Source organism: Heterocephalus glaber, unplaced genomic scaffold (genome assembly GCF_053883595.1).
Source record: "Heterocephalus glaber isolate CG9 unplaced genomic scaffold, H.glaber_assembly_v1.0 deba00001553, whole genome shotgun sequence".
NCBI lineage: Eukaryota > Metazoa > Chordata > Mammalia > Rodentia > Bathyergidae > Heterocephalus > Heterocephalus glaber.
Window position 1 is genome coordinate 24,920,518 of NW_028258344.1, and position 27,010 is coordinate 24,947,527.

Sequence of the window (27,010 nt, forward strand, 5' to 3'; positions counted from 1 at the left end):
CCCAAATCTACCTCCAAGCTGCTCTTAGTGGCTTATATCATGTACAGGAAAGCAAAGTCCTAGGGTGAGTGGTGCCCTTGGACATGGGAGCAGCGACCATGGCTCTGAGGGCTCAGCAGGCATTTGCTGATTGGTGTGAGGTCTGCAGGGAGCCTCTGCTCCCTCCTCTTCCCCCAGGCACCCCCAGCAGCCTTCCTTGGGCTTGTAATGCCCACCATAGGGTGAAGAGTGGGCTTAACTCAAGACAGCAATAGAAAGCAAGCTCCTCTCATTGTAAACAGTCCTAGGAGTGGAGGGGGTGGTAACCTTTGGCACAGGAAGTCAGCTGGTTAGAACATGCAGGTCAGTCCCTGGAGAAATGGGAAATGTACATATGGGGTCAGAAAGGGAGGATGGGTGTGGGGGGCTTATATGAAGGAATCCATGGGTTTGGGGTATCTTGAGTTCAGAGGCACAGACAAAAAGGAAACAGGAGTCACCAAGGAAAGCCCTCACTGTTTCACCTTTTGGCCCCAAGGTGGTCTTGACCAGGAGGCAGCAGCCAGGGTCTGATGCTTGGTCTGAGACTTTCTTCAGACAACGAGCAGATGGGTTTTCTTTGTGGTCTGGGCATTACTTACTCTCAGACTGCAAATGATGGATGTCACCACCAATTCCTAGTCTTGTGAAGTTGTCTGTTAGCATTTGCAGAGCATTTAGCATTCGCTATGTCCCATGCTCAATACCTCATTAGTCCCTAATATAACTCATATTAATAAGTTCTATGTTATTATCCCTCATATCCTAGGTCTAAGTGGGCACAGAGAAGTTCAACAGCAGTCTCAAGGTCATCGTGGAGCTATGATTCAAATCAAGATGCTCTTCTGCAGAATTTTTGATCCTAACCAGTACTTTTTGGTCTGATCACCACACTTAGTCTTCTGGTTATTATACTGCTAGAATCCCAAAGCCTGGCTGTGTCCTAGGAATATACAAATTAGCCATTCTTGACCTTTCCAAATACCAAATGAATTTTAACAAGATTTTATATAAAACCGACCTTTATTACAATTAAAAAAGAACAAAGACAATGTGAAAAGTGCCTTTAATTACAATGTACCTGCTATTTACTTGTAATTATACTTTACCTATAATTATACTTTTTATATACAGCTTGAATAAGGTTCATTACATGTAAACTATAAGATATTACAAGTTAAACTCCAGGCTTTTCTGAATATTCATAATTGAAATACTACCAGGAGAAACATAGAAAACAAATACTCATTTCAGTTCCTTAGGTACCATTACTAGATGATCAAGATGTGGCCACAGAAGAGAACTGGAAATATGCATTAAATCGAAAGGTACTCTTAACATAACTAACAATATTGCTATTATCTAAACCCTAAACATAATTAACAATTGGATCATTGAAACAAGACAACTTCAATTATATAGCACCTTTCTTCCAAAGAGGTGAAAGCATTCATACTTATCTATATTATCTCATTTGTCCCCCAAATGTCCCTATGAGGTAGGCAATGGTTGGTATCATCCCCACATTTATATATGGAGAAATTGAGGCACAGAGAAGTTAAATAATTTGCTTGGGGTCACACAGTAAAGTCAGGGTTGGAACAGGAACCACAGCCCTGTGTTCTTGTCTCCAAAACCAATGCTTTTCTTTTGATTAAGTTGTCTCATTTGAAAATTTAATGCAACACCTCAATTCACTTTTCCAAGAAATAAAAAACATGCACCTTGTTTTTCACTCATAAAAACTGAGATACAACAGGCAAGAAATAAACACTTTGGGAAAGATGGTAGACTGATGTTACTCTCTCCTAGAAGGAGCTTGTGGAAGTTGTTTTGTTTTGTTTTTCTTAATTCAAAGGGTTTCTCTTCCGAGTTGAAACAAAGTTAGAAGTCTTTAGAAAAATTATATTTAAAAGGACCCTCTAGTCACCTACAAATTAGTTTTAACAGCTATATTATGCTACCCACAAACCAGGTTTATTCCTGAGTTTAAAAAGAAGAAAATATCTAAACCAAAAATTAGATCTTTGAGATAATTTTTCTCATTTATACACATTCACTGTTTACTCTCAGAAGACTCTTGAGTGGTAGACATGGGCTAATCTATTTTCTGGGGAGACAAACAAACATAGGGCAGGGAGTCAACCACATCACTTGGCTCAAATTTTCCTTTCAGTTCCTCCCCCAGTAAAATATGTAGTCAGTACTAAAAAAATTTTTTTAAAGAGTGTCAGAACCTAATGGTGTAGAATGTTCCCAAATGATTGTGAACTTAAACCTAAAACCCATCTTTCCGGGTATTTTTCACATGACTTTTGCCCACAAAACAGGCAGCGCTGGAGGCACTGCCACTTGCTGGGACATGGGTAGGCTAATGTGGGGAAGCAATAGGAATTAGGCTAGTGTGGCTTCAGAAAAAATATGAGATGCCTGTATTCCAAAAATAAAATTTTAAAAAGCCGGCCAGTCACCAAGCTTAAGGATGGGTAGTGAACATCATGTGAGGTTCATTTACTGGTTTCACCTAGAAAATACATGGATATTTGTCAAAGGAATGGAATTTGGCTTTCAGTTTTAGTGGCTTTACCTAGGGAAGGTCACTGCTGTCATTCAAAAAGTTTTCACTACCTAAGCGGGGAAGCTAAAGATTAAAAACAATCCCCTCTAAACTTAAGAAAGGGAAAGGAAATTGTTTTAGTCTCATGGTTTCCAATGTGTTGAGTTAAAGAAAGAAACTAAATAAAACCAAAGAATGACATCAGGACACGAGTTGTGAACTGGAGAGGAGCTTCAAGACCGATCTGTGTTCTAGCCCTAACTGTGTCCTAGTCCAGGGTATACTAACCAGGTGGGCTTTACAAACATGTAGAAAGAGAATGAGCAGATATCTATTTTGTTAATTCTGAAAAAAATTATACTCTAAAATAGCCATTAAGAAATGAACTACAGTGACTTACAATGAAGTGTAAAAAATCAAAACTTTATGCACTCAGCTTCCTTAGTGTATCGATGATGAGAACCTCAACTGCTTCCTCGCTCCATCACCTTTGCCAGTAGGTAAAGGGTACCTGGTTTCTCACTCCAAAAACCAGACTCTTTGCCCTACGCATGGCCCAGTTTCTCTCAGTATCTGCCAACTCCCCATTTAGATGCTTGAACATTTTGTTTTCTTAGATCTGAGAGAGTAGAGCAAAGCGGTTATAACTAACACAACGTAGGATTACCATTTCCCAAGGGGAGGGAGTCCAACAGCTGCACGGCTAAGATATTCTATGCTCAAGTTTACTTTAAAAATGATGAATTGTCATCAGAAGGATTTTCCCCCCTTAAAAACAATTAGCTTTCTCCTCCTTTACTTGTAACACTGCTCTGCAGCTGATACAAGGGTTTTCCTTCAACACGGTGGTCAGTGAGGCTGTTCCTTCCCTGGGACTTAAGGAGACACAAGACAGTCTCAAAATACTGCAGGGGACAGTGAGCTTGTCACTTGGTGAGAGTATGGTACTGATATTTCTGTATTTGTGAGTTTGATTCCTCCACAACATTAAAAAAAAGTGTTTTCCATGGTCCCCTTGTGTCAACCAGGCTCATGAGAGGTGGCAGGAATGTATATGGTTTGGCAAAACTGATGACAATACTAGCATTTGCTTCCCTAGGCAGATATGGGGCCTCATCCTCATCTTGGTAGACTGAGAAGCAGGAGAATTTGACGGGGGCTGTTGTCTGGTCATCCACCCAGGATGGAGAATGTCTGTGTTGTCAGGCAGGGTCTGTAATATTGGGGAATTGTGGCCAGAACCGAGGAAGATATGACACAGAGCAGCTGGGTGGGGGTTGGTGCTGTACAGAGCGGACAGTGAAAGAACCTACACAGGAGGAGCCAACACAAGGCAGGAAGAAATAGTGACTTTTGTGTCCCCATTCTTTAGACTTCCTCCTTAATAAGACTAGAGTCAGGGAAAGGGAAACGATAGGATGTTGAATCTAACATGAGACAATTCTGGACTTTTAAACTAAGGTTTAAAATTCTTGCTATTGAAAACAATTTTCCACTCTTGAGAACTAGACAATTTGATCATTTATGAAGATCTTTTGAGACAATGAACAAAACTGTTGGTAAGTGTCATTTTTTTTTTTTTTTTTACTGTTTTTGAGTAAGCAGGAGTACTTTTATTGTGAACCCTAAGAGATAACGTGTTAATTTTGGGATAACCATTTTTATGAGGAAAAACTACACGAATAACAAAATATCAATTCCTATTTCTCACAGACTTTTGTTTGGCTCTTTCAAAGTTACCCAGAAAACACGTGGTATGTTAATATAATACAATTATTTAAAAGGTAATGGCATTAAAACATTTTACTGCTGCCAGCTTAACATATAGAAGTCTGAGGAACAACAATCACCAACCTTTATAATCTATCATACAAGCTGATAAGAGACAATAAGAGCACAATACATTTTTGAAAAGCATCCATAATATGTAAGCTGTAAGCAAAGAAAACTCTTTCTGCATTATGATAAATGAATACCAAATTGAACGCTTTTTAAAAATGTCTTTTTTAACAATCACATTTCTCACTTCATCAAATATTAGGAAGAATTTGAACTATTTCTCACTTAAATAAAAAGAATCTGAAAAACAGTGAGGTAATTGCAAATATTAGAATGTAGAAATAAACACTTAAAAATGAGCAATAGGCTTAAAGAAAAACATACACATATAAATGTTTGTTCTCTTCTGGACCATTACATTAAAAGTTAATTTAGTAATTCCAGATAAAGATTCTTATTTATCATCATTTCTGGGCTGATCTGTTTAAGTCAAACATTTTAAATCTAAATGTGTCCAACTTGTTTAATGCCAATATTAGGAATAATGTATTAAGAAAAGATATAGAGTGAGAAAATACTACTACAAGATAAAAAATTTAGATTTCACTGCAAATAAAACCATACTTGATATCACAGACACATGTTCCTATTTTCACACCAGTCACTTATTAACACCAAACATTACACTTTCACTTTTCCCAATTACACAGTACAATAAGCCTGTGAAGATTCCTAGGAAATAACTGTCAGTACCTACTGTGCTTCCAGCAGCCAAAGCTAAGCTGGTAGGGACCAGAAATCAACACTTTGAGAAGAACGGCACCACGTGATTACATGGAGCATTGAAGAAGGTATCATTTACTCATTTATAAAATCCTAATTTGGTCTTGAAGTGAGGCTCTGTAATCGTAGCCAGGGTATCATCTCAGAGCAGCTTTTATCACATCATATTGCATCACTGACTGTTGATTCTGCTGTAAAACCTGGGGGTTTTAAAGAGATTGCCACCAAATGGTACCCAATTCTGCCCCTACTACCTGGCAGGTGGGGCCCACCTTGCCCAGGGTCCATTCTGGCTCAGGCTTCCTGTCTTGTTGCTTTTGGCCAAATGTCTTCTTGAACACTTATCTGAGAAGTACACCTATTTACATTTCCTCCTCTCAGGTTGAATACAAAATGAGTTACATGTGTGACAAAACTATCTTAAAATATGCTGGTTTTCAGTCAAGAGAATGTTGGACACAATTAAAAACTGGAATATGTTCATTGGAAAAATTAAATGGGGGTGACTTAAGAAGGTTTTCCTATAATTACCAAATAAAAACTATGGAAAACTGTTTCTTCTAATTCTGCTTTTATGACAAAAGTTCACAACACTAATAGGATAAACATTCCAAATACATAATACAACATATCCTAATTAATTGATTGCACCAGAACTGTGCCAGCACCAACTATACATGCCTACATACATGTGTGTATACATACATAGTTTATTACTGGTTAAGGTAAATAGATGCTCTAATTATAAAAAAGAATAATCCAGAGAAGCAGAGTGACATATTGAGGTTCAATTTTAGTTCTCAGCGTTGACTACCTATTGTTAATTTAACACTCAATTACAATTAACTCTGGGATTCTGAGGGCAGATAATCAATGATTAACCTTTTCCCCTACACAGAATACTGGTACAATATTTTAACAGACTTAATGATGTAATTTAGATCAGGATAAGAAAAAAACTATGTAGCCAACATATTTCCAAAAACTACTTTCTTCTAGGATTTCTCAAACATTTCATATAAAACAGTTATATCTCCCTGGTGACTATAGTTGGGAAATATTAAAATCAGCATGAAATGCTTCTATACTTTCAATTTACCTGAACAAAAAGATGCCACTATGCCTAACCAAGATAGATCTATAATTCTGATTTATAGAACAAAAACCTGCCTAAAATTTATTTTTATCTTTTTATCTAAGTTCACATAACCTAGACCATTATAATTGGATGCATACTATGGATATCAATGGTGAATTTTAAATATACAGTGAATTCTGTTCTTTATATCTACCTTTCATATATTTAAACTCTGTAGCATTTAGCTCAACATGAAACTTTTAAAAGAATCTATAGGCTTCTGTCTAACTCACAGATTCAAGCACAGATTTTGAACAAAGTGAAAGAGATGAATTTATGAAAAACTGTACAATAAAGGGGAAACAATAATGTTACTTCAATAAATATGGTTCAACAAAGTAGCCGGTGCTCTGAAGAGCACTTTTGTTCCTCCCTTTCCTAGGTCTTATGGACTATTCTGTCATTTGTTCTTTCAGAATTGTTGCTGGAAGGCCTTCCAGTTCCTTTTAAAATATTTTCTATCACAACTTACTCTTATCACTGGTTCTCAAATTAAGAGAGATATTTCAGTGCATATTTTATGACTAGATTGCACAATTTATATTTGAAAACTTGAAATGTGAAGATCACATGATTATTTATAATGAACTTATCTCTAATGAAGAAAGGGTTTTACACTTTAGAGATCATACCTACTTCCCTGGTGATAAGTAAGACACTAGGAAATGCAATAAAACATCTGAGCTGTAAGGTACTGAGCCTGCACAATGCAGGTGTGTAGTGAGACATGGCCGTCACTGTGCACTAAGAGAACTTTGTGACCTGAGAGACTGTTGGGTCAAACTCATTAATACAAAGTGGTGAAAATCAGCAGGCAAAGCAGTACTTATGGAAGATCTGAATTCAGAGACGAAGTACTCGCATTTTCCTGATAAAGTCTGCTCAAGGGATTCAAGGGTATTCTGCCAATACTTTGTAATCAACAATGATTGTGCTTATGCACATGATGTCTTCCTGGAAGAGATGAGGCTGACGGAAAGGTAGTGACAACCAACCAACAGAGTTCTCTTAACAATCTCAGAAGTGTACTACAGAGCAGTCAGAAAGCCAGTCCATGAATACAAGGTCAGAAATACAGGCCAGCATGGTGGCCTCTACAATTTTCAAGGATGCATCATCCTCCCAATTGCATTCTTTGTCAGAAGGAGGGAAAACAGCAAGATTATTAAATCTTTATAGTCACAGATGTCACAGAGGTATGAGATAATGGCCTTACTTCTTTATCATTGTGGGAAATGTTTCCTTTTTGTAGTTCACACTTCATGATGGTACTTTAACTAGGCTCCTTTTAAATTGAAAAGTGAACAATTTTCCAATGGTGGCCTTATCAGATCTAAAATAACGATTAAATTCAAACCAGGCTGAGTACTTAATCTGAGCTATTTCAGCCACTGATTTTTGTAAAACGAAGAAAAAAATTCTAATAGGCATTTTGCATTAGCAATCACTGAACTGCAGAATTTATCATTGTTTTCTTGAAAAATGTCATTAAACTTTAGTGAAAGTATGATACTTTTAGGAGGTTCATAATTCATTAGCCATATTTTTCCATTTTTTCCATTTCAGATATTTCAATATTGCTCACCCCAACCATGGAAAATGATTATTTAGGTCCACTGCATTTATTTCTCCAGTGGTTCAGTTGATTTGAAGTAGAAACTCCAAGTACCATTGCAAAGCTGGGTTGTTAACAAACCTTCAACATTTCAAACACTCATTTAAAAAAAAGGATAACTACTTATAATTATCTAGCTTATGTGCTTCACGATGTCTTTTCAAAATGAGAGTAAAATCATTGTACATAAAATCAAAATAGTTAATATACATTTTCTGGCACTTTCTAGAAATTAGGCATTAAACATAAAACATCTTATAAATTTATATAATAAAAATAAATGTTTACATTTTAATCTTAGATAGATTACCTTAGGGTAGGAGATAACTTATGAAAGTCCACACTGGTGGGGTGGCGGCAGAGATCCCCGGAAGTGCATATTCACGTCCATAGCCCTTGGGGAAAGAAGCCACGGCTGCTGTCCACATGTGTGGTCTGTGTTCCAATGTAAAGATTAAGGCTCTCTGTTTTGAACGAATGAGTTCTGGGCTGAAACAAGTACAGAAGTACCATGATATTTGCTGAAAATACTGAAAAAGGCTCTGATGAGTTTCTGAACATTGTGGAAGAAAAAGTTTTGAGTAGAAAAATAAGACAAAGCATTTAAAACTGACTGCAAATGCTTTGGGGAAAGGCTGCTGATTTGCAGTGCCAACCTAAAAAGGAGCAAGGACCTACGAGGCTCAAGGGACATCCTGCCCCAAACCTATTCTCCTCCAGAGTCTGGATTCCCCAGGGATGCTAGGGTAGTTCTGGGAAGAGGACTGGGGATCTGGATGGAAACCAGCAACCACAGGCTTTCATCTTCCAAACGTGTCTGTTGAAGGCTAGTGCCAAGCCCTATGGGAGGATTTCCTTGGAATGAGCCATAGAGATCAGAAGATTTCAAGGGGAAAATGCCACATATGTTAGAGTTAGTAGCAGAAGAGAAAAGAGAAGAGAGGAAGAAAAACCTGACTCTTCGGAATGGCAGTATTTTAGGCAAGTGGACTGCAGTTCTTCCTTACAGCTCAGTTTTCTCACCTGTGGGATAAACCCCTGGAAGCTAGGATCTTCTGAGGAGGGTAATGGTGCAAGAGGGAGTTTGTGCATGTGCTGGGGTATGCCTGTCTGCAGGCAGGCAGGTGCACATGCAGGGGCAACCAGGTCTGTACCTCCCTGTACAGAACCTGGGAAAAGTCATGGAATATGCAATTATCTCCAGTTTACTAAAGCAGCATATAAAATATAGGTTGATATCTTTTATCTTCCACAGAAGCACTGTCCCCAGATGCTAATACAGGCTCTCTGGAGAAGTCTTCTGCCTTGCTAGAGCCTGGTGATATCCCTGCATTGCTGCAAGTCTCCAATGCTCTCGTAGTCATTCTCCTTAGGGACAAGGCCATGGTGGCCACTGATCTCCAGGGGGGCCTTTTCTTCCTCCCTGTTTAGAGTCTGTATCGCTTCATAGTCTGGCTCTGGCTCCTCACTGGGTCTCCCTGCTGGTGGAAGTGCAGTGACACTATTGGGAGTTTTCTCAAAGTCTTTCACGGTAGCATAGAGGTCATTACAGGAAGAGGGTGACCTCTGAGGAGCCCCTGGATTGGAGGCGTAGGTGGTCTCTGGTGCTTGAAGTGACTGTCCTGATTTAGGCACTGCCTGCCCAGGTTTATTCACTGAGGAGTACATAGCTGAGATCTAGAAAACAAAGGGAGAATTGAAAAAACAAGCTTCAATCTGTGACCTCTTCCTTCCCCTTTTGATGACAAGCTACATACTTAGCACTCATGGGTATTAGTGTGTGTGTGTGTGTGTGTGTGTGTGTGTGTGTGTGTCTGTCTGTCTGTCTGTCTGTCTGTCTGTCTGTCTTCATTATCTGGACTAATTCTGGAGTACATTCCTAGAGATTAATGATGGACATTACCTTCAGCTTTGTAAGTAGATCAATCATATTTGCTTAATTCTGTGTAAACTGAGAGTTTACACAGGGACTGAGGACAGCTGGAGAAGGAAGTGCAGGCACCCCCAGGACCTGGCTACATACTATGCTTTGATTTCTCTATCAGAATGAGGCTTTACCTAAGCCTCCACGGCTTTACCAAAAAGGACAGAAAACATCTATTGCACCAGTGATTCTCCAAATGTGGGCTTCCAACCAGCAGCAGCAGGATGCTGGAATTTACGAGGAGGATAAAGGCTCAGACCTCACCCCCGAGCTTCTGGCTCAGAGACTGTGGGTGGGACCCTGCAATCTGATGCCCACTGGACTGTGAGACCCGCGACTTAGACTGTCCCATACTTTCTGCATGACAGAGATCTGATGTGGCTTCTGGCTTCTGGGGGGGCAGTGCCTGCGTGCACCCTGTCAAGTACCGTGGGCCATCGTCTCCTGAGCTGGATGTATGTTATTTGTTAAAAAGTCATTTACAGGCTAGGCTTAGTTTTCTTCTGTGGAAAATTCCTTCTTATCTGCAAGCAGCCAAGTTGGAAATGACATTTGGAAAGCACTCATGGGACACTTTTTCCCGTGGTAAGAGCAGGCCATTTTCTAAACACACCTTTGTGGTGTTGTTAATATACCCTGTAAACCTCTAATATCAAGAGAGATTTAATTTCTCAGTAACACAGATTAAACGTACTGATTAAGAGGTACTTGTGGAGTATTATTTCATTGTTATAAATCATGGCTGGAAGTAAGTAAAACATATCGTTCTTTACCTGTGTTTATTTTCCCCACAGTGATTAATCATTCTAATACCCAGGAAATAAATACACACATTTCCTGACAGGTGCTTGGCTTCCTGAGTGCCCAGGGACATTTTCCTGCTTTTCCCTAGCTCCCATACTGTGGGTGAGCATCCCAGCTGGCCCAGGAAGCTGTTGAAGACAGGCCTGCAGCGTGCTAACTGGTCATTCGCATGAAAACTCTTCCCCACCGACCGGTGGCTCGGTTTTGCTAGGCCTTGACAGAGAAATCATCTTTGGAAAACTTGCCACATTGATCCGGCTGTTCTAATGAACAGCACATTTTCATGTTAGAACACTTAATTGAAAAACTGCTCTCAAAATAGGAATTATAATTTCTTTGAATTTAGGAAGAATAAAAGAAAGTCCACTGATTTTCATAGCGAGGCACACATATATGAAGTTTATCGTCCAAAAAGTGGTCCAAGCAAAATATGTGGACAGATGATAAAGGGGTGAACCACGGATGACAGGAACAAAGTGAATCAGCACACCAGTTCATTCCCCACCTACAAGGGTAACACCAAGGGGCACAGACACACCTAAAGTTAACCCAGATGGTAACAGTGTCTGCTTTCTTCCTCAACTTTCTTCCCTGCTGTCCCTGCAGATCCTGCCATTAACGTTCTCTTCTCCCTCCCCCGCTCTCCCCCCACTTTGTGAGAATTCTTAGGCCTTTACGCCTTCGTACTTTTAAAAATTACATGCTCTTTCATTAACTCACCACTTATATTGACTTTGGGAGTGAGCCTCGTGTGCAGTTGATATCCTTGGAATTCTAATTTTCATAATAGCTTCTCAAGCCTTCTAATATTCCTTTATAATATTATTTCTAGTTTGGATATAGGTTTCCCTTCAAGCCCCCTTTGCTATTTAATTTTTCTCTTTAAAATCTTTCATCTTTGTTACTCATTTGGTGAACTGTTATTCTATTTTCATAAAATAATAATAATTTTTTTGGTACCAGGGATCGAACTGAGGACCATGTGCTTGTAAGGCAGGCGTGGTGCCACTGAGCTAAATCCCTGGCCCAAATTATTCTTTTCTTTTCCCGCATTTCTCACCATATTTATTTATTTATTTATTTATTTCGGGGTGGGGGGATCGAGCTCAGGACCTTGTGCTTGTGAGGCAGGTGCCACGCCACTTGAGTTAAATCCCCAGGCCTTTCTCATTGTTTTTATAATCAGTTTTTTCCTCACCATTCTTTTAAACTGGCACAGCAGTATTTAAAGCACAGACCTTGGTTTTAGTCTGGGCTTGTCTAACATGATAGGAGTATAAAAATAAATGATTTCTGTATTTTTTTTCCTAAAATGAATGTTTGTGAATTTCTTTATGTTAAAGATTCCTTAGTACAACTAGATGCTGTTTTTACAAACCACAAATATAAGCAGCAAAGTACTTTAACATTTTACCTATATGAAAGGATCACTTTTATACTTTTTTCATTATAAAGGATTACTTTTCAGATCGTTTTTATACTTTGCTTTCTTATCCCAAACGGAGTCACTTTGGCTGTAGAAAACAGACCTGAAGGGGGTAAAGGAGCTGTCAGGGGAACCATAGGAATGGACTGTGGGTGTGCTAAGGGTGGTCCCAGAGACAGGGGTGTGGTGAGACAGTTTGGAAGTTCACTTAAAGGGTCTTAGCGATTGACTACATGTGGGACGCGGAGGGAAAGGAGCTGTCAAGCGTGATCCCCAGGGCTTTGGCATGCGTGACCAGGTAGACCAGTGACAGGTCCATTCCAGGGGAAGAGAAGATACGGTGGCTTAGGCAGTGTCACCTATGGAAAGCACTTCTGTCCTTGAACTTTCCTCGTGGGCGTCGTCTTCACATTCTAATGTTCAAGTCCTCTACTGGCGGTGAGGCACCTGCATGTGTGTATCAGTCTCGCACAGTTTCTTCGGTAGAGTTCCAGGTAGGAACTACAGGCAGCTGAATTGAGCTGTTTAGTGCTCTGTCCCAGCCTAGCTCCACATGTACCATATATATGCTAGCTTTTATGATTTTAAGGCTTCACTAGAAGTCTGACTAGCGAATTTTTTTGCCCTGGTACTTGGGAGTACATTACCTATTCTTGTGGGTGGTTCTGTTGGCCTCAGCTCCGGCCTGGAATTGTACTTCCTAAAGTTACTTGCTCTCTGCACCCAAAATTCCACACTGAGGCCTTCAGCCTCTGTGTCCCAGGTGGGTCAAATTCTCTACCCCCACTATGCCAATTTCCGGGATTTTCCAATCTACTAATATCCTTCTAAATGTGGTCTTCCTAAGTGGTTGACTAAAACTCCCAGACTGAAATTTCTCTTATTCATTCTTATTTTCTCCCTTCTCCTTTCTGTATTTATCCGAGCCTTCTTCCCTACTCAGTTTCTTCTTCTTGGCTGACCTGTTCACTGTGTCACCTTTCTTGGTTTACCCCCTGCTGGTCACCCTCCCTAAATATAAAGCCAATATCCCACATTCTGACTTTGAAGCAGAGGCATAATAGAGTACTTAAGTTCTTTCAGACACAGAAAAACATCACAGTGCATTTATATGAGGGGAGAAGTTCTAGTCTTTATTACAGGAGCTTTCTGGTTGCTTAGAAAGAAAACTTACCTCTTCTTCTGTGAGGGTGGGGTCTTCTTCCCGAGACTTGTATGACAACGAGCTAAATCTCTATCAGAATAAACACAAGCCAAAGGAAAGTAGTTTGAATCTAATAATCCAACCTTTTTTTGGCATATGTTTTCACATATCTGTCTATACAAATGTTTTCAAATTATTTCTATGGAACACAAAGTAATTATGCAAGGCACCTGAGAAAAAACACTTGCACAATCTGTTAGTGTCTGATGTTCTTGGATATCTAGCAGTGTTACATAGAATTACATTCTTAGATTCTTGTTACATAGACTTAAATTTCTTCTAATTTAATATTTAAGTCTGCTGGTACAAGTAAGCAGAAAATAGCTATTCAGACTACTTGTCACTGAAGAACTGATCATCAAAGAAGGGTTGATAACAGGCAGGTCTTTATCAAATGCCAGAATTGTTCATTTCTACAGCTTGTAGAATTGTATATTTCTATAGTTTATATATCCATTAGATATTTTTGGAGACTTTTTGAAGTTAATGAAGAAATTAACTCACACTTTGTAGTTTGCCCCTGTCTGATTTCTCAATGATTTTGGCTCCTGGTTTGCTAACTGTCCGTTACATATTTCCTGTCTTAATTCATAGTGATTTCAACTAATATCTCTCCCTTAAAATTCCCTTTTAGTTCCTTGACCTTCTCTCTCCGCACTGATGTTGGGAGTCTACCTGATGACCCCCCACTTTCTCTTGTAACTGCACCCAGACCTTTGCTCTCCCTAACCCATATCGCAGCTCCTAGCAACTCCTCTCAGATCTACACTCACTGTTCAGACTTCATAAACCAATTCCAGCAACCTTCAGCACTTGTGATCCAGCCATCATTCCTATATGCCCCTCCTCCTCAATGTCCTCCCTTCCTGCTTCACCAATCATAAACTTCAGAGACACCCATCATATTTGTGTTTGACTCAGCTCCCTCGCTGGTCACTGGGGAATTGACCCTTGACTGAGCCAGCCCTCGAAGCTGCTCCAGATCATGCGCTACTTCCCTAGTGTATGTGATCCCTGCTGCCCCAGCTCTACATTGCCTCTCTCTCCCCAAACCTCCAATGCCTCCTCCCTCAGCCTCACTGTGAGCCGCTGATCTTGCTTACTAATTCACTGAGAAAACTGAGGGAAGTGGAAGAAATCCCCTGCATCCATCCATTTCTCCTCCTCCTGGGTGCCACAGATGAGCGTCCAGGCTCCTCTCTAGGCAGTCCCCTCCTACACACTGGCCCTGTCCCCTCACACTGTGCTCCAGTAATTCTACTGCTTGTTTACACTCTCAGCTCTCCCCCTCCGCACGGTCATCTCCATCCATAACCAAACACGACACAACAAGTCAGAAACCCAACCCTGCTTCTAGCTCCATTTTCTGCCTCCCTTCTCTATAGAAAAACCTCTTAAAGAGTTAGCCAAATAATCAATCAGATGATTTTTCTCTTCCTATTCTCTCTACACCCACTTAGCCAAGTGTCTGCCCTCATCATCCGAGGAAGCTACTCCCGTCATGGTCCCCAGTGACACCATGTTGCTAATGTGGCTCCTCCTCCTGTCCCATCTGCTGCATGTGCCACCATGGTCGCTTCTTTCCCCCAGATACTTTCTTCACTCTGCACTTTCCTACTTTGGTTCCTTGTGCTGCTTCTGGGTCCAGTTCATTTTTCTTGGCCCCCTTCCAGCCCCTGTTTACACTCACCCGTCACGGACCTCCTCCCGTGGCATGGCTTTACAAACCACATTTCCATGGAAACCCCTCAAATGTACAAAGTCGGTCTGGGCCTTTATTCCTAACCCCACTTATCTGCCCTGCTTCTCTGTGGTGTGTCTGCTCGAGGCCCAGTCCCTGTCTCGGATGAAATGCCCCCACACCGCATGGCCAGCCTCCTGGAGACCTGCACTGCCTGGGGCCTTCTCCGTCTCAGTGCATGGCCATTCCATCTGGCCACCCACACGGGCCAAACCTTGGACCCATACGGGTCTCTTCCTTCTCTCACCACCATGTGATCATATGATTCATCAGCAAACCTCACAGCTTGAGCTTAGCTCCTCTCATCATTTCTGCTGCCCCTGCACTGGTCCAAGGCCCCCGACTTTCATCTGGCGATTAGATTGGCCATCCATTGGTCTCTTTGCTTCACTCTTCATGGTCTACTTCAAAACATGCGTTGGGGTTGCCACTGTCCTCAGGGGCTTCACACCTGCTGTCCCCTCTGCTTCATTTTCTGTTTCCCAAACAGCACAAGTGCCCCAAAGAGCACTTGTATGACTCACTCACCTCCTTTACCTCTGATCAAATGTCACCTCCACTGCTAGCCAGACCCTGACTACTCTATCCAAAACTATACTCTCTAGCTCCTCATTTCACAGTCCTCTTTATTATACTTATTCTTATAAACTTTAAACTTTGTGCCTCTCTCTTCCTGCTAAGCTATAAGCTCCAAAGGGCACGAATTTTTGTTCAATTATGTTCGTTCATTGCTGTATTTCCAGCACCTATACCATATGGTACATAGCGAGTGCTCATTAAAATGTTTTTGTTGAATTAATGAATATTAAACATTTCAAATACTCAATTCACTTACTATTAGGATTGTTTATATGGGGATGATGGATTACTCATTCATACTATACTGTAAAAAGATAATCTGGTTTCCAGATGTGTACTTTCAGTTTTTAATGTAAAATCTAGAGAACTACTTCTTAACCTTTCAAGTTCTTGCAAGCAAGAAGTTTTTACTGGTTTAGGCAGCATACATCTACATTGGCTGTATTACTTTGGTTACACAAAAGGTAGAAAATTAGACTGCATTTATGAACATGTTCATAAACATTTTTACTGATGCTCTTGAGACTTGATTTCATGGGATAATATGAAAAACTGAAATGCATCCAGAGAACAGGATCAGGAATGCCTTTCTTGGGGTGACCTGCCTAGCCATCGCTGGGATTCACCTTCTGACCATGAACTCGAGAAGCGTTTAAGGCTACACTGACTGACCGACTCTGCTTGTCTTTCCCACCAAAACCTGGGCAGGTGAGAACTTGACTTTTTCTGTGTGTGGAGAACAGAAACTTGTTATCAGTTTCCTAAAGCAGACTGGGCCTACTTAAAGCCCTAGGAGGCTGGGACACCTGGAGATGAGAAGTTCCGGGGGCTCAGGCATCAGATGAGACACACGGAAGGCCATAGGTTATTAACACATTTTAGAGCTCTGTTGAAAGTCTAAGCTTCAGAGCCGTAGGTTATTGCTTAGAAACTCACAAAATAAGGTTGCTTATTTGTTTTATAGGGAAGCGTGTACCCTCAGACAGAGCCTCAGCACCTGCAAGTCAGCTCTCTCTGTACTTGCGGCTGTGCTTTGACTTCTGCGATCCTGCAAAGGTCAAGATTGCCGTGCTGCTTTGAAGCAGCAACAAAGCAGGAGAGGCAAAATATGTGGCTGAGAGTCAGGTGTCTTTATTTTATTCTTGGTCTTCAAAGTAAGGAAAATAAAACTTGGCCCCAATTAGACATGCTGTAAATCTTGGAAAATATCCAAGTAAGGTGCTGAGAGAGAAATATTTTCTAAACATGAGTTTTTACCATTTTATTACTTGGAGGGGAAAAAAGCCAAACACAGCTTACCCTAAAACAGCTTTCATCATTCAACGAACTTGCAAGTGTTTGTATCTATCCCAGGACAACATGAAAGTGAAACCCCCAGGACTAGCTGGACTCCCCATCATGACAAAAGCCATGAAACCCACGCAGTGGAGCCCACCTTGTTGGTCTTCCCGGTCTCCTCTGCGGTCCACTCTTCTGCTGTGCTCACCTCCTTCTCCTGAAGGTTTTCGTTCTCATCCAGAAGCTTAACAGGAACAGGTGGTGGGGCCTCCTCTTCTGGATCATACGAAGTTCCAAGAATGCTCTCTGCATTAATGCTCTGGCGACACTTTTTGTTTCTGTCCACAGAGGCGTATTCAGCAAAGTCTGCTTTGCCCTCCGTTTGGGGTCCCGGGAGCTCTTTCAAGGTGGGAGTCGACCTGGATTTGCTGCCGTGGCCTCTGTCCAGGTGTGCGGCTGTTGCCACCTCCTTGATTTCCTTCACGGTTTCGTACAAGCAGTCCTCTACCATGTTCTCCTGTGACGAGCTGTCCTTGAGCACCTCGTACGGCCCCTCCGTGCCTGGCCCCTGCTCACTATCTGCGCTCCTCTCCATGAGCATCGCATCCACAGCGCTCTCGGGGGGGATTCTGGGCAGCTCCCGACTCTGATGACACTTGGGCTTCCCTGTGCTGTCCTGGGAGTCCAGCAGGTCTGATGCTGAGGTCTGGACTTCCTCATAGTGTTGCATGCAGGTCAGGGTGCTGTCTTCTGAAAGGACTGAAGCAGCGGAAGTGTTAAAAGTGGAGAAAGACAAATCCTTCAACAACTACTATACTTCATCAGCGAATCAGTTATGCAGTGTTAGGTTAAATCAAGATGCTTGCTTTTGATGTGATGCCTGGCTGCAGATTACGGCTGCTGTGATGCTGGTTGATAGTCTCATTTCAATCTCAGTTTAAAAGAAGCCATTCGTTATGGGTTTCCCAGTACATTTCATAAATGATCTCGACTACACTTTGGCTCACCGTTGCTTTTCTTACTTATCACTTCTCCCAGTAAGACTTGTGTGGGCAGTGTCCCATGCGACCACAGGATCAAAGTGACAATCCATGGGGCCAAACTGTGGGAGACTGGACACTAAGAGAAAGGGGATGTGCGTGGGGGCCACTTGTCTTACCCTGCTGCCTCCCCGTTGGGAGGGAAGAGTTGGTAGCTATCTCCCCGCACAGATCCTTTTTGTTTGCCAGGTATAATGGAAGCAGTAGGGCCTGTACGTCAGTGTCACACATGGAGGGTCTGGACACCTTGTGCCTCTTTAAAGGACTTCTCCCTGCTCCCCAATATTCTTCCTTCAAATTAGGACATCCAAATGTGAAATTTGTGGACTGCCACAGAAATGTTACCGTGTTAAGCCAGTTGGTCATCCTTTACCAGATGGTTTTGGAGTGCCTGCTACATGCCAGCGATAGTTTTAGGCAGTAGAGATACAACTGCCAACAGAACAGACTCCTTGTGGCGCTTACAGCAGAGTGAGCAAGCTCCTATGTTACCCCAATCTTCACTCTGAAGGGATCAGAAATGGTGTCCCCAAGAGGTGTGTGGGGCAATCGTGGTGGGTCCCTCAATCTCTGAACTCAACACCACCACCCTATGATCTAAACTCACAGGAGGGGTGGCCTTCTGTCCTCTGGGCCTGGTCATCTGTTTCATGGAGGACAGAGAATGGGCACTTGTATCTGAGGACTAGGGTGTCAATCCTGACCACCCCTCAGGCTCCTTATCAGGATGTGGGGTAACAGGATGACCTCTTGCCCTAGGGGGAAGCGCTCTGTAGGCTGTAAAGTATGAAGCGAACCGAACTGCTACTTTTGTCCACAGTGCAGGAAACAAATGGACGCTATGCAAAGTGGCTCTGAGTGTCCAACCCCAGACTTGGAGAACCTGGTTCAAAGTGGCAGATCCTTGGTTCAGTGACGGTAAGATCTTCACAAATTATTAACCTCTCAGAATTGAATGTTAATAAATGTGTGTTGTTTTAAGGTACTAAGTTTGTGGTGTAATTTGTTATAGCAGCAATGTGTAGTTTCCTCATCTTTAAATGGTAACAACTCCTATTTCAGAAGGTAGAAATAGTACTACTATGATTAAGAAGTAATCTTACAGGGCTTGGGTGAGTTAGCTCATATTGTACAGAGACACCTGGCACACAGAAGATGTCAGTTGACATTTGTTTATTTGTTTGTTTGCTCTTTGAGACAGGGTCTTGCTATGTCCTTGAGGCGGGCCTTGAACTCACTATGTACCCAGGCTGGCCTGGAACTCACAGTGATTCTCCTGCCTCAGCTTCCGAGTGTTGGGATTACAGGTGTGTGCCCCTATGCCCAGTGATCAGTGCATATTTGATAACAATTATCCAAAGGAGATTGCTCGCTAAAAGTGACAGTCACACTCTGAGGGAATGAGAATACAGTTCCTAGATTCTGAGCTACAGTTTTTGAAACCTAGCACTTTGCTAGGTGACAAGGGCTGGGTGGGAAGCTGGAATTTTTTTGCAGAACTTACTGTCACCATTGGTGAGTGCCCCATTCTGTTCACTGCTAATGAGAGCATCTGTTGCCAGGCTGGTCACTGAATGGCTGAACATCTCCTTGTCTGAAGGCTGCAAAACACAAACGCACCCACAGGGGTAAGACTTTAGGCTGTGTGGCATAGGAGAACATGCATGGCTTTTTCTAAAACTTAAAACATAAAGAGTAAACCAGCCTTGACTCTTTAGATTTAAATTAGGTAAAGTAAAATAAAATTGAGTTCTTCAGTTAACTAGTTACATTTAAGAGCTTAATAGTTGAGGACCACAACATCAGACAGCACATCACGGAAGGCTCTACTGGACAGTGTGGCTCCAGGATCTCCCTGGGAATCTTCCAGGCCCCTGGCAGAGCTTTCCACCTGGAGATCTCTCTGGATGCAGGGAGGTTATGATGCCTCTGTCACGTGAGCTCAGGCAAGGAGGGGACCAAAGTTCCCCTGCTGGTCAGAATGGACCCAGCAGGGAGCAGCCGCATCCCATAGCAGGGTGCTGTAAAATGCTCTTCTTACAGGTGCGTGTGGAAAACCTGAGGGAGCATCACTCTCTGTCACCTGATGGGCACAGACTGAGACCTGGGTAAACACAGCCAGTGCTGGTGGTTTCAGAGATTATTTCAGAACAGCCAAGTCTCTACTTCAAGGTTCACAAAACAATCAGTACTAAAATATAGCTTTGCAAACCTTCCTTATTCTCAGAAACAAAGACAGGACACTTGGGGGTCAGGGGAGGATGGCACTGCCAGTTGCTGCTGGGTTAGAATGTATATTACCTGGAGCAACATGGCAGGCTTGGCTGTCTCGAAGGGTAGGAAGAAACAAGTTTGTTCTGTGTACATTTCTCTAAGTACCCAACTGGTCCCAGGCAGCAGCCTGAATCACTGTGTCCCCGACCCCAACACTGTTCTCAGGGGCTGTGTGACCCTACAGGCGACCTCAGGCTCCAGGTTCCCACATGGAAGGCTCTGATGTACACAGCACAGGAGCCTCGGTTCTATGAGCTCACAAATCCTCTGACTCCTGACGGGGAACTGAGTAACAGTGAGACAGCACACGGCCTGCACTGAGTGAGCCACTGCTCCAGGCCAGAGCTGCTCACATCTGCCACCTGAAACGCAGGTGCCAGTGTCCCCGAAATGGTGTCCCAGTGGGGAGGGGTGGGTGGAGGAGGGCGCCCAGATGGGCCTCAGACAGCATAACCCTCACAGCTGAAGTTCCACAGCCTGGGCTCTGCACTCCAGGCCTGATCAGCTTCTCCAGGAGGTGGCACCTGCAGGTTGTACGTGATCGATGAGCTGAGCTCTGAGGATCGTGTGTGTGAGAACACACGCGTGTACGTGTGCAGGCAATACTGCCAGTGTGTGTGCGCTCTCTCCCTCACAGGAGTGCAGGCATACAGCGAGGGGACGAGGAGCTATGATCAAGGAGATGGGGGTGAGGAAGAAAGTACAGAGAGCCAGCTTTCTCTGACTGTTCCTTTGCCTGCCTGCCTGCCTGCCTGCCTGCCTGCCTGCCTTTCCTGCCTTCCTTCTTGCCTTCCTGCCTTCCTATTTTCTTTTTTTTGGTGGTGCTGGCAATTGAACCTAGGCAGCTACAGCCTGAGTCCTTTTTCAAAATTCTATTTTGGGACAGGGTCTTGCTAAGTTTACCAGGCTGGGCTTAAACTTGATATCGTCCTGCTCTAGCCTCCTGCATGGCTGGTATGACAGGTCTGCTCCACCACGCTGAATGAACTTGTTCCTTTCACTCACCTGCTAATTTCTTTTTATCTCACCCACAGCTACTGCCTGACCTTGGCAGACAGTGGGGTCCAGAGGTTCCGGCCAGTGGTTCTCACATGGGAGCCCACAGGAGGAGCAGCTGGAGGTTGGTTCTAACTCCCTGGGCCCCAGGCCTGGAGAATCCCATCCTTCACAAGCCTGCAGCTGTGGTTGGGGTCCGGCCACCCTTGAGAAGCCCTGGCCAATAAGGGAGTGAGGGTACAGGTGGTCTCCCCAGCCCTCTCACTTCCCCTTGGATTCCCCCACAGCAGCCATCACGGGGGAACAGAGGCCGGGGATGGGTGAGAAACGGGGACAATGTGGATGACGTGGACTGAGGTGGGAACGCGGCGAGCAAAGTGTCTCAGAGGAGCTTGTTGAGGGTCCCAGAGAGAAGTGTGGCGAGGTGGGTACTCCACACAGGCAGGAAGGGGCAGGAAACCTCGGGGCCCCAGGAGAAATCAAGGCACCCTCACAACTTCCTAGGCCGAGAACTCGGGGTCAGGTAGCCTGTGCTCTGTGTGTGCTCTGAATGTCTGCAGGCTACAAGTCAGACCCTAGATCTGGTAGTGTAGATCTGACAGGTCCATACTTCCTTTGTGCCCACTTCCCCCAAGCGGTCTTGACCTGGCCTTGAGGCATAATGTCCTGAACAGAAGGCACCTTTTGTTTAGCACCATAGCAGGGCACAGGCTGGACTCTGAACTCAGCCTTGGGAAGAGGGTGGACATGCCCTCAGCTGCTGTGACTGCTCGGCCACTTATGGGGACAACCAGAACAGTCTCGGCCTGCTCCTCACCAGGTGGACTCACCAGGAGCCCATAAGATGCTGAGAGCCGGGGCAAGGAAAGCAGGGTCAGGCTGCACGGGGGTGCTGCGGGTGCCAGGCCCTGATGAGCTTCATAACCAGGTGTGAAGGGCTGAACTCCTCCCCCAACTGCAAGTTCTTGTCTGAGTCCCAACCTCTGGTACCTCAGATGTGACCTCATTTGGAAACAAGGTAACTGCAAATGATACCAGTTAGGATGAGGTCACACGAGGGAAGGGTGGGGCCCAGCTCAGTATGTCTGGTCTTCATAAGGGGGAACTTGGACCTGTGAGACACGCAGAGAGGAAAGATGAAGCAAAAGGCAGAGGAGAAGGTGTGTGCTGATGAAGGCAGAGGTGGAGTGACACCTCTGTAAACTAAATATCGCCAGATGCCAGGAGAGGGCCCGGGACAGACCGACCCGGACAGCACCTTGGTGTGGAGACTTCTGGCCTCCAGAAACGAGAGGCAGTGGTCGCTGTTTACACCACCATGTTTGTGACAGCAAACTGGAGCTGGGCAGAGGCAAAACAGCAACAACCCTGCAGTAGCTCGGGGCCCTGTAAGCGTCTTTCTGGGGGCTGCACAACGGATGCACTGCATCCGTTTCAGAATCTCTCTCCACAAACCTGGCCAACTGCACAGGCCTCGGCCACGGAGATCAGCCTCTCTGGAAGGGGGGTGCAGCCCCGGCAGTGAGTGGACCTTCACTCAGTTCTGTCCCTTGGGCCGCTGAGATCACAGACAAGTGGGGCCACTTTGGAGAAGTGGCTGATGTTTTAAGCACACACACACACACACACACACACACACACACACTTACCACGTTCATCAGGTTCTCATGGTCCCCGCTGTGCTGTCTTGGCTTCTTTTCTCTGAAGTGGAAAATAAAACATTATTCTAATATCAAATAGGCCTCTTAGAATTAAACATATACTACCCTTGCCTAGTCTAATTATTATCAATTTCTTTTTTGCAGTACTGGGGACTGAACACAGGGCCTCATGTATTCTAGGCAAGTGGTCTACCATTGAGCTACATCCCAGCCCTTCAAAATTTTTTTTTATTTTGAGACAGGGTCTCACTAAATCACTGAGTCGTGGGCCGGGGGGATTTAGCTCAGTGGTTCTGCCGCCTGCCTCGCAAGCGCAAGGACCCGAGTTCGATCCCCGGTACCAAAAAAAAAAAGGAAGAGGAAGAGTCTAAATCACTGAGTCGCCCAGGCTGGCCTTGAATTTGTGATTCTCCTGCCTCCACCTTATGAGTAGGTGGGATTACAAGTGTGCGCTGCTATAGCAGGCCTTTACTTTTGAATCTCTTATTTTAAGAACCGTGCTTATTTTGCAGCCAGAGAAAAAATCCAGTCACTTGACATCTGTCTGCGGGTGTCAGGGGCAGGAAGAAATGGAGCCACGGTGAGGGCCTGTCCCTGCCACGAGCACTTGCTTCCAGAGGGGAGAATACTAGTGCACACCGGGAGGATGGACAGAGGCAGGGCGCCTCGTAGACGCTGTTGCTATCTAGAATAATGGAATGAGTTATCTCAGCTTTTCCTTAGAAAACCCAGACAATTATTTCCTCGCTTAAAGTGTACAAAGTTACACACTGCAAGGGAATAGGGGAAATAAAGAAAATCCACACTTTGGCACATCAGGAAGGCTACACGCTCTCAGGATGAGTCTTCTAGTCTGTGTACTAGATGTGCTTCTAGTCTATGGAAAAGCCTGTCAAGTGAAAATTGAAGGGTTTTGCTCCGGCCACTCTAAAGAAAACCATGGGCGGCGGTGGAGGCGACGTTTCCCATTTATGTATGGGGCTAGAGTGACACCTAGTGGGAAAGTGAGTACTTGCAGCGGCAGGACGTCCAGGGCCCAGTCCTTGGAAGGAGAGACCTGACCTGTGCCCAAGTTGGGCGGGAATTAGGAGGCTATCTGGAGTCGGAGTCTGGCTTTCCCCCTCCTGACAGATTTTAGGGTAGGAAGCCGTGTCAGATTTTTATGTGACACTGGTCAAATTTCTTCTGAGGGTCAGGAGAGAGTTTGCAGCATGGCTGGCTCAGCCGTTCCACACTGGCTCCCAGCACAACATCGGGGGCTGCGTGAAGGTAACCACTCCCGAGTGTCTGGAGAAATGAGCCCTGGGCAGGAAGAACTTCGCTGCTCTCTGAGCACAGATCCCTGGTGGGGGACTGGCATTTTATACGAGATGGAGGAGACAGATGCATGGTGACAAAACAAAAACAAAAACGCACACCGATGATCACCCTAGACACGGTGTGTCTCTTTCCTAGAAAAATGAACCTGTTACTTCAGAAACTGCAATTCACTCCCTACCGCCTCCCCCTTCCTCCCGCCCTTCTTTTCTGACATGGTCTTGCGACATAGTTCAGCTTGGTCTCGACCTTGTGATCCTCCAACCTCAGCCTCCTGAGGGCTGGGATTACAGACGTGCGCTGCCTGATTTACATCACACATTTTTACTAATAAATGACCCTTCGAAACCCATGGAACAGTAAAACACCCCAGTAACTTACCGTGAAAAAGTATGTATCACATTTAAGATTTCAATATTGTACAGATTAAAAAAAAACTATAGTTTGACAAAGTTGTGTTTCAGGAGAACAGCAAGAATTTGTGAGAAATTTAAAATATAAGAGGGGCTCTTTGTGTTGCTCCCCAGCAAAATCCACATGGATTTTCATTTGAGTAATAAAGACTGTCCTGAGGCCCGAGAGCCACGGCTGATCTTCAGGCTCTGAAGATCAGGCTTCTGGGTCCGCGTGTAACTGAAGACTGCTGGTACACCGAACAGGGAAGGCTCCAGGCCACACGCGCTGCTCTCACCTGTCACAACCAGAGCACAGAAAGACGAGGAAGGCGATGAGGAAGAACATGGCCACAGCTGCCAGACTTCCCCACAGGAGCATCTGCGCCTGTCCGCCGCCCAGCAGGCTGCCCGGCGGTCCCATGGCGGAGCGGGCAGGAAGTGGCACCGCTGATGGGAGGAGTCAGTCGCTCAGAGGCGGCCGCATGGATGGCTGGGCGCCGTGTCTGCCTGCGGAGACCAACGCGTTTGGAAGTTACTTCCCACGTACAGCACCAGATGCATGCACAGGCCGAGCATCCCCAACTTCCTGACACCTACTGACCCATGTGATGGGGCTGCAGTCACACGCAGGTGCACCAAAAATAGGAGTGAAATTACTTTCGGGTTATGTGTGAGGTAAATATGGAACATAAATGAATTTCATGCTTAGACTTGGGTCCTTTCCCCCCACATCTCATTATGTATCTTCAAATATTCCCAAATCTCCCCCGAAATCCCAAATGCCAAATATTTCTGTGCCTTGGCAGCCCCGAAAAGAGATATCCCACCAGCACTTCATTTCCTGTCAAGGAGCAAGGCCTCAGGGCAAAGTCAGGGAGACACAATTCAAAGCCTGATTCTGGGTAAGTCCCTTCTGTGTCTGGCCTTGGTTTCCCTGCTGTAAAAATGCAGCCTGAAAGTACCAATGCCTAGCACGGCCTCGGAAGCAATGGAGTCCCATTAGCTTGCTATGTTTGGGAAATGGATTCTTTATGTCTTCAAATAAAGTTCCCACGTACTACCAGACTAGTATAAAACATTTATTGTAAAGGTTTTGTAAACATGCAATTCATCACCTGTCCCCCGCTACCATCTTATCTCCCCAAGTCCCCAAGCCCATTTTTCTCTTAGAAAGTTGAAGATCAATTCCACTACTGACACAGTCTCTCTCCTCACCCACATACACAGCTACCTAGCCTGAGAAGGGGACTTTATTTTCAGGACTGGTTTCCACTAAGCCACTGTGAGCACCCATAAGGGCTATTTACAAACAGCTACAAATGAAGCACTTACGAGTTGCACTTAGTACATTTTTGTACCTGATATGTGCCAGGGACTCTGCATGCTTTCCTCCTTTAACTGCCACTACCACACCTGAGTCCCTGTTTCACACACAAAGAAGCAGAATCCCAGCAGAGAACTTACTTGCCCCAAGCATCAGCCTCAGGACTTGGGCAGCAGGGTTGAGTGTGGCCGCCTGGACTCCAAAGCCTGTGTGCTCCCAAGGGAGCTTTTAGTCCCTGGTGGCTACTGTCCCCTGCTCCAGCCGTAATGCTTCTACGAGAATGGTCAGATGGCTTTGTTCAGTATTTTAAGTATTATGGATATTTTGAAAATAGTGTATTACATTATTCACGATGACCTGTCATCAGATAGACCTTGTTTTAAAAACAATTTGGTTAGTTCTAGAACATTCCAACTTCAAAGGAACAGTCTGGAACTTAGTGTGGGGAATAAAGGAAGCAAAGGAATATTTTTGTCTTAGAACAACAGATCACAAGCCAACATGTTTTTCTTGATAAGAGTGTCAGTGTCTTCATTTTTGCTTCATGGATAGCTCTGTGACTGCCTGACCTTCTCAGAGTGGATGCACAAAAGCAGCTCTGTGGTGTCTTCCTGACAAACCAGAGAATGCCTGAGAGGAGAAATGTGAAAACTATTTTGGCAAAGGCCATCCAGCTGGGGCCAAAATTTTTCAGGTGAAATGTGACCACATTTATTTGACTGTGGAAGGTAAAGAATAACAAAAAGCTGAAGAATAAGAAACTTTTCTCTACAGTGCACATAGAATTCTGGGAGATGAAGTGAACTGTTTTCCTCAGGCTATGAGTCAACACCAACACCTCCTTCTAATGCTCTATAAATATATAAATTAGGACTTCCTGAGTAATATAGCACTTCTTCCTCTGTTTGGTTATATATTATAACTGTACATACTACAGGCACACAGTAATAAAGTCAAATTGCTTTTGCATGTTTGCCCTGGATAGCTGTAACAAATGAAAACAACTACCATTTCCCTTATGATTTGTTGATGCAAAGAATAATTCACTTTAAACTGAGCCTATAAATTGGCACCAAAATAGGACATGAAAATACATTCCAGCAAGTACTTAATCAAGGAGACCTATGAAAATAGATGAAACAACTTTTTATATACAA

The 27,010-nt window shown here is 43.9% G+C and overlaps 1 protein-coding gene across 10 annotated transcripts in view; it reads right to left on the reverse strand.

Moving 5' to 3' along the window:
• Nucleotides 1-5,691: 5,691 nt before the first annotated feature.
• Nucleotides 5,692-27,010, reverse strand: part of Pag1 (phosphoprotein membrane anchor with glycosphingolipid microdomains 1) — a 144,850-nt gene continuing 123,531 nt past the window's right edge. For 4 of the 10 annotated variants that reach the window (XM_021255992.2, XM_087190525.1, XM_021255990.2 and 1 more), the window contains 6 exons: nucleotides 24,826-25,036; nucleotides 22,806-22,857; nucleotides 19,391-19,487; nucleotides 17,004-17,605; nucleotides 13,219-13,278; nucleotides 5,692-9,567 (listed from right to left, as the gene is read on the reverse strand). In XM_021255992.2, the coding sequence (XP_021111651.1) occupies nucleotides 9,199-9,567; nucleotides 13,219-13,278; nucleotides 17,004-17,605; nucleotides 19,391-19,487; nucleotides 22,806-22,857; nucleotides 24,826-24,950 (1,305 nt within the window). In that variant the 5' untranslated portion in view covers nucleotides 24,951-25,036 and the 3' untranslated portion in view covers nucleotides 5,692-9,198. Of the gene's footprint in view, nucleotides 9,568-13,218; nucleotides 13,279-17,003; nucleotides 17,606-19,390; nucleotides 19,488-22,805; nucleotides 22,858-24,825; nucleotides 25,037-25,993; nucleotides 26,126-27,010 lie in introns of all 10 variants that reach the window. The other 6 variants (XM_021255991.2, XM_087190526.1, XM_087190524.1 and 3 more) reach the window with 4 other exon arrangements.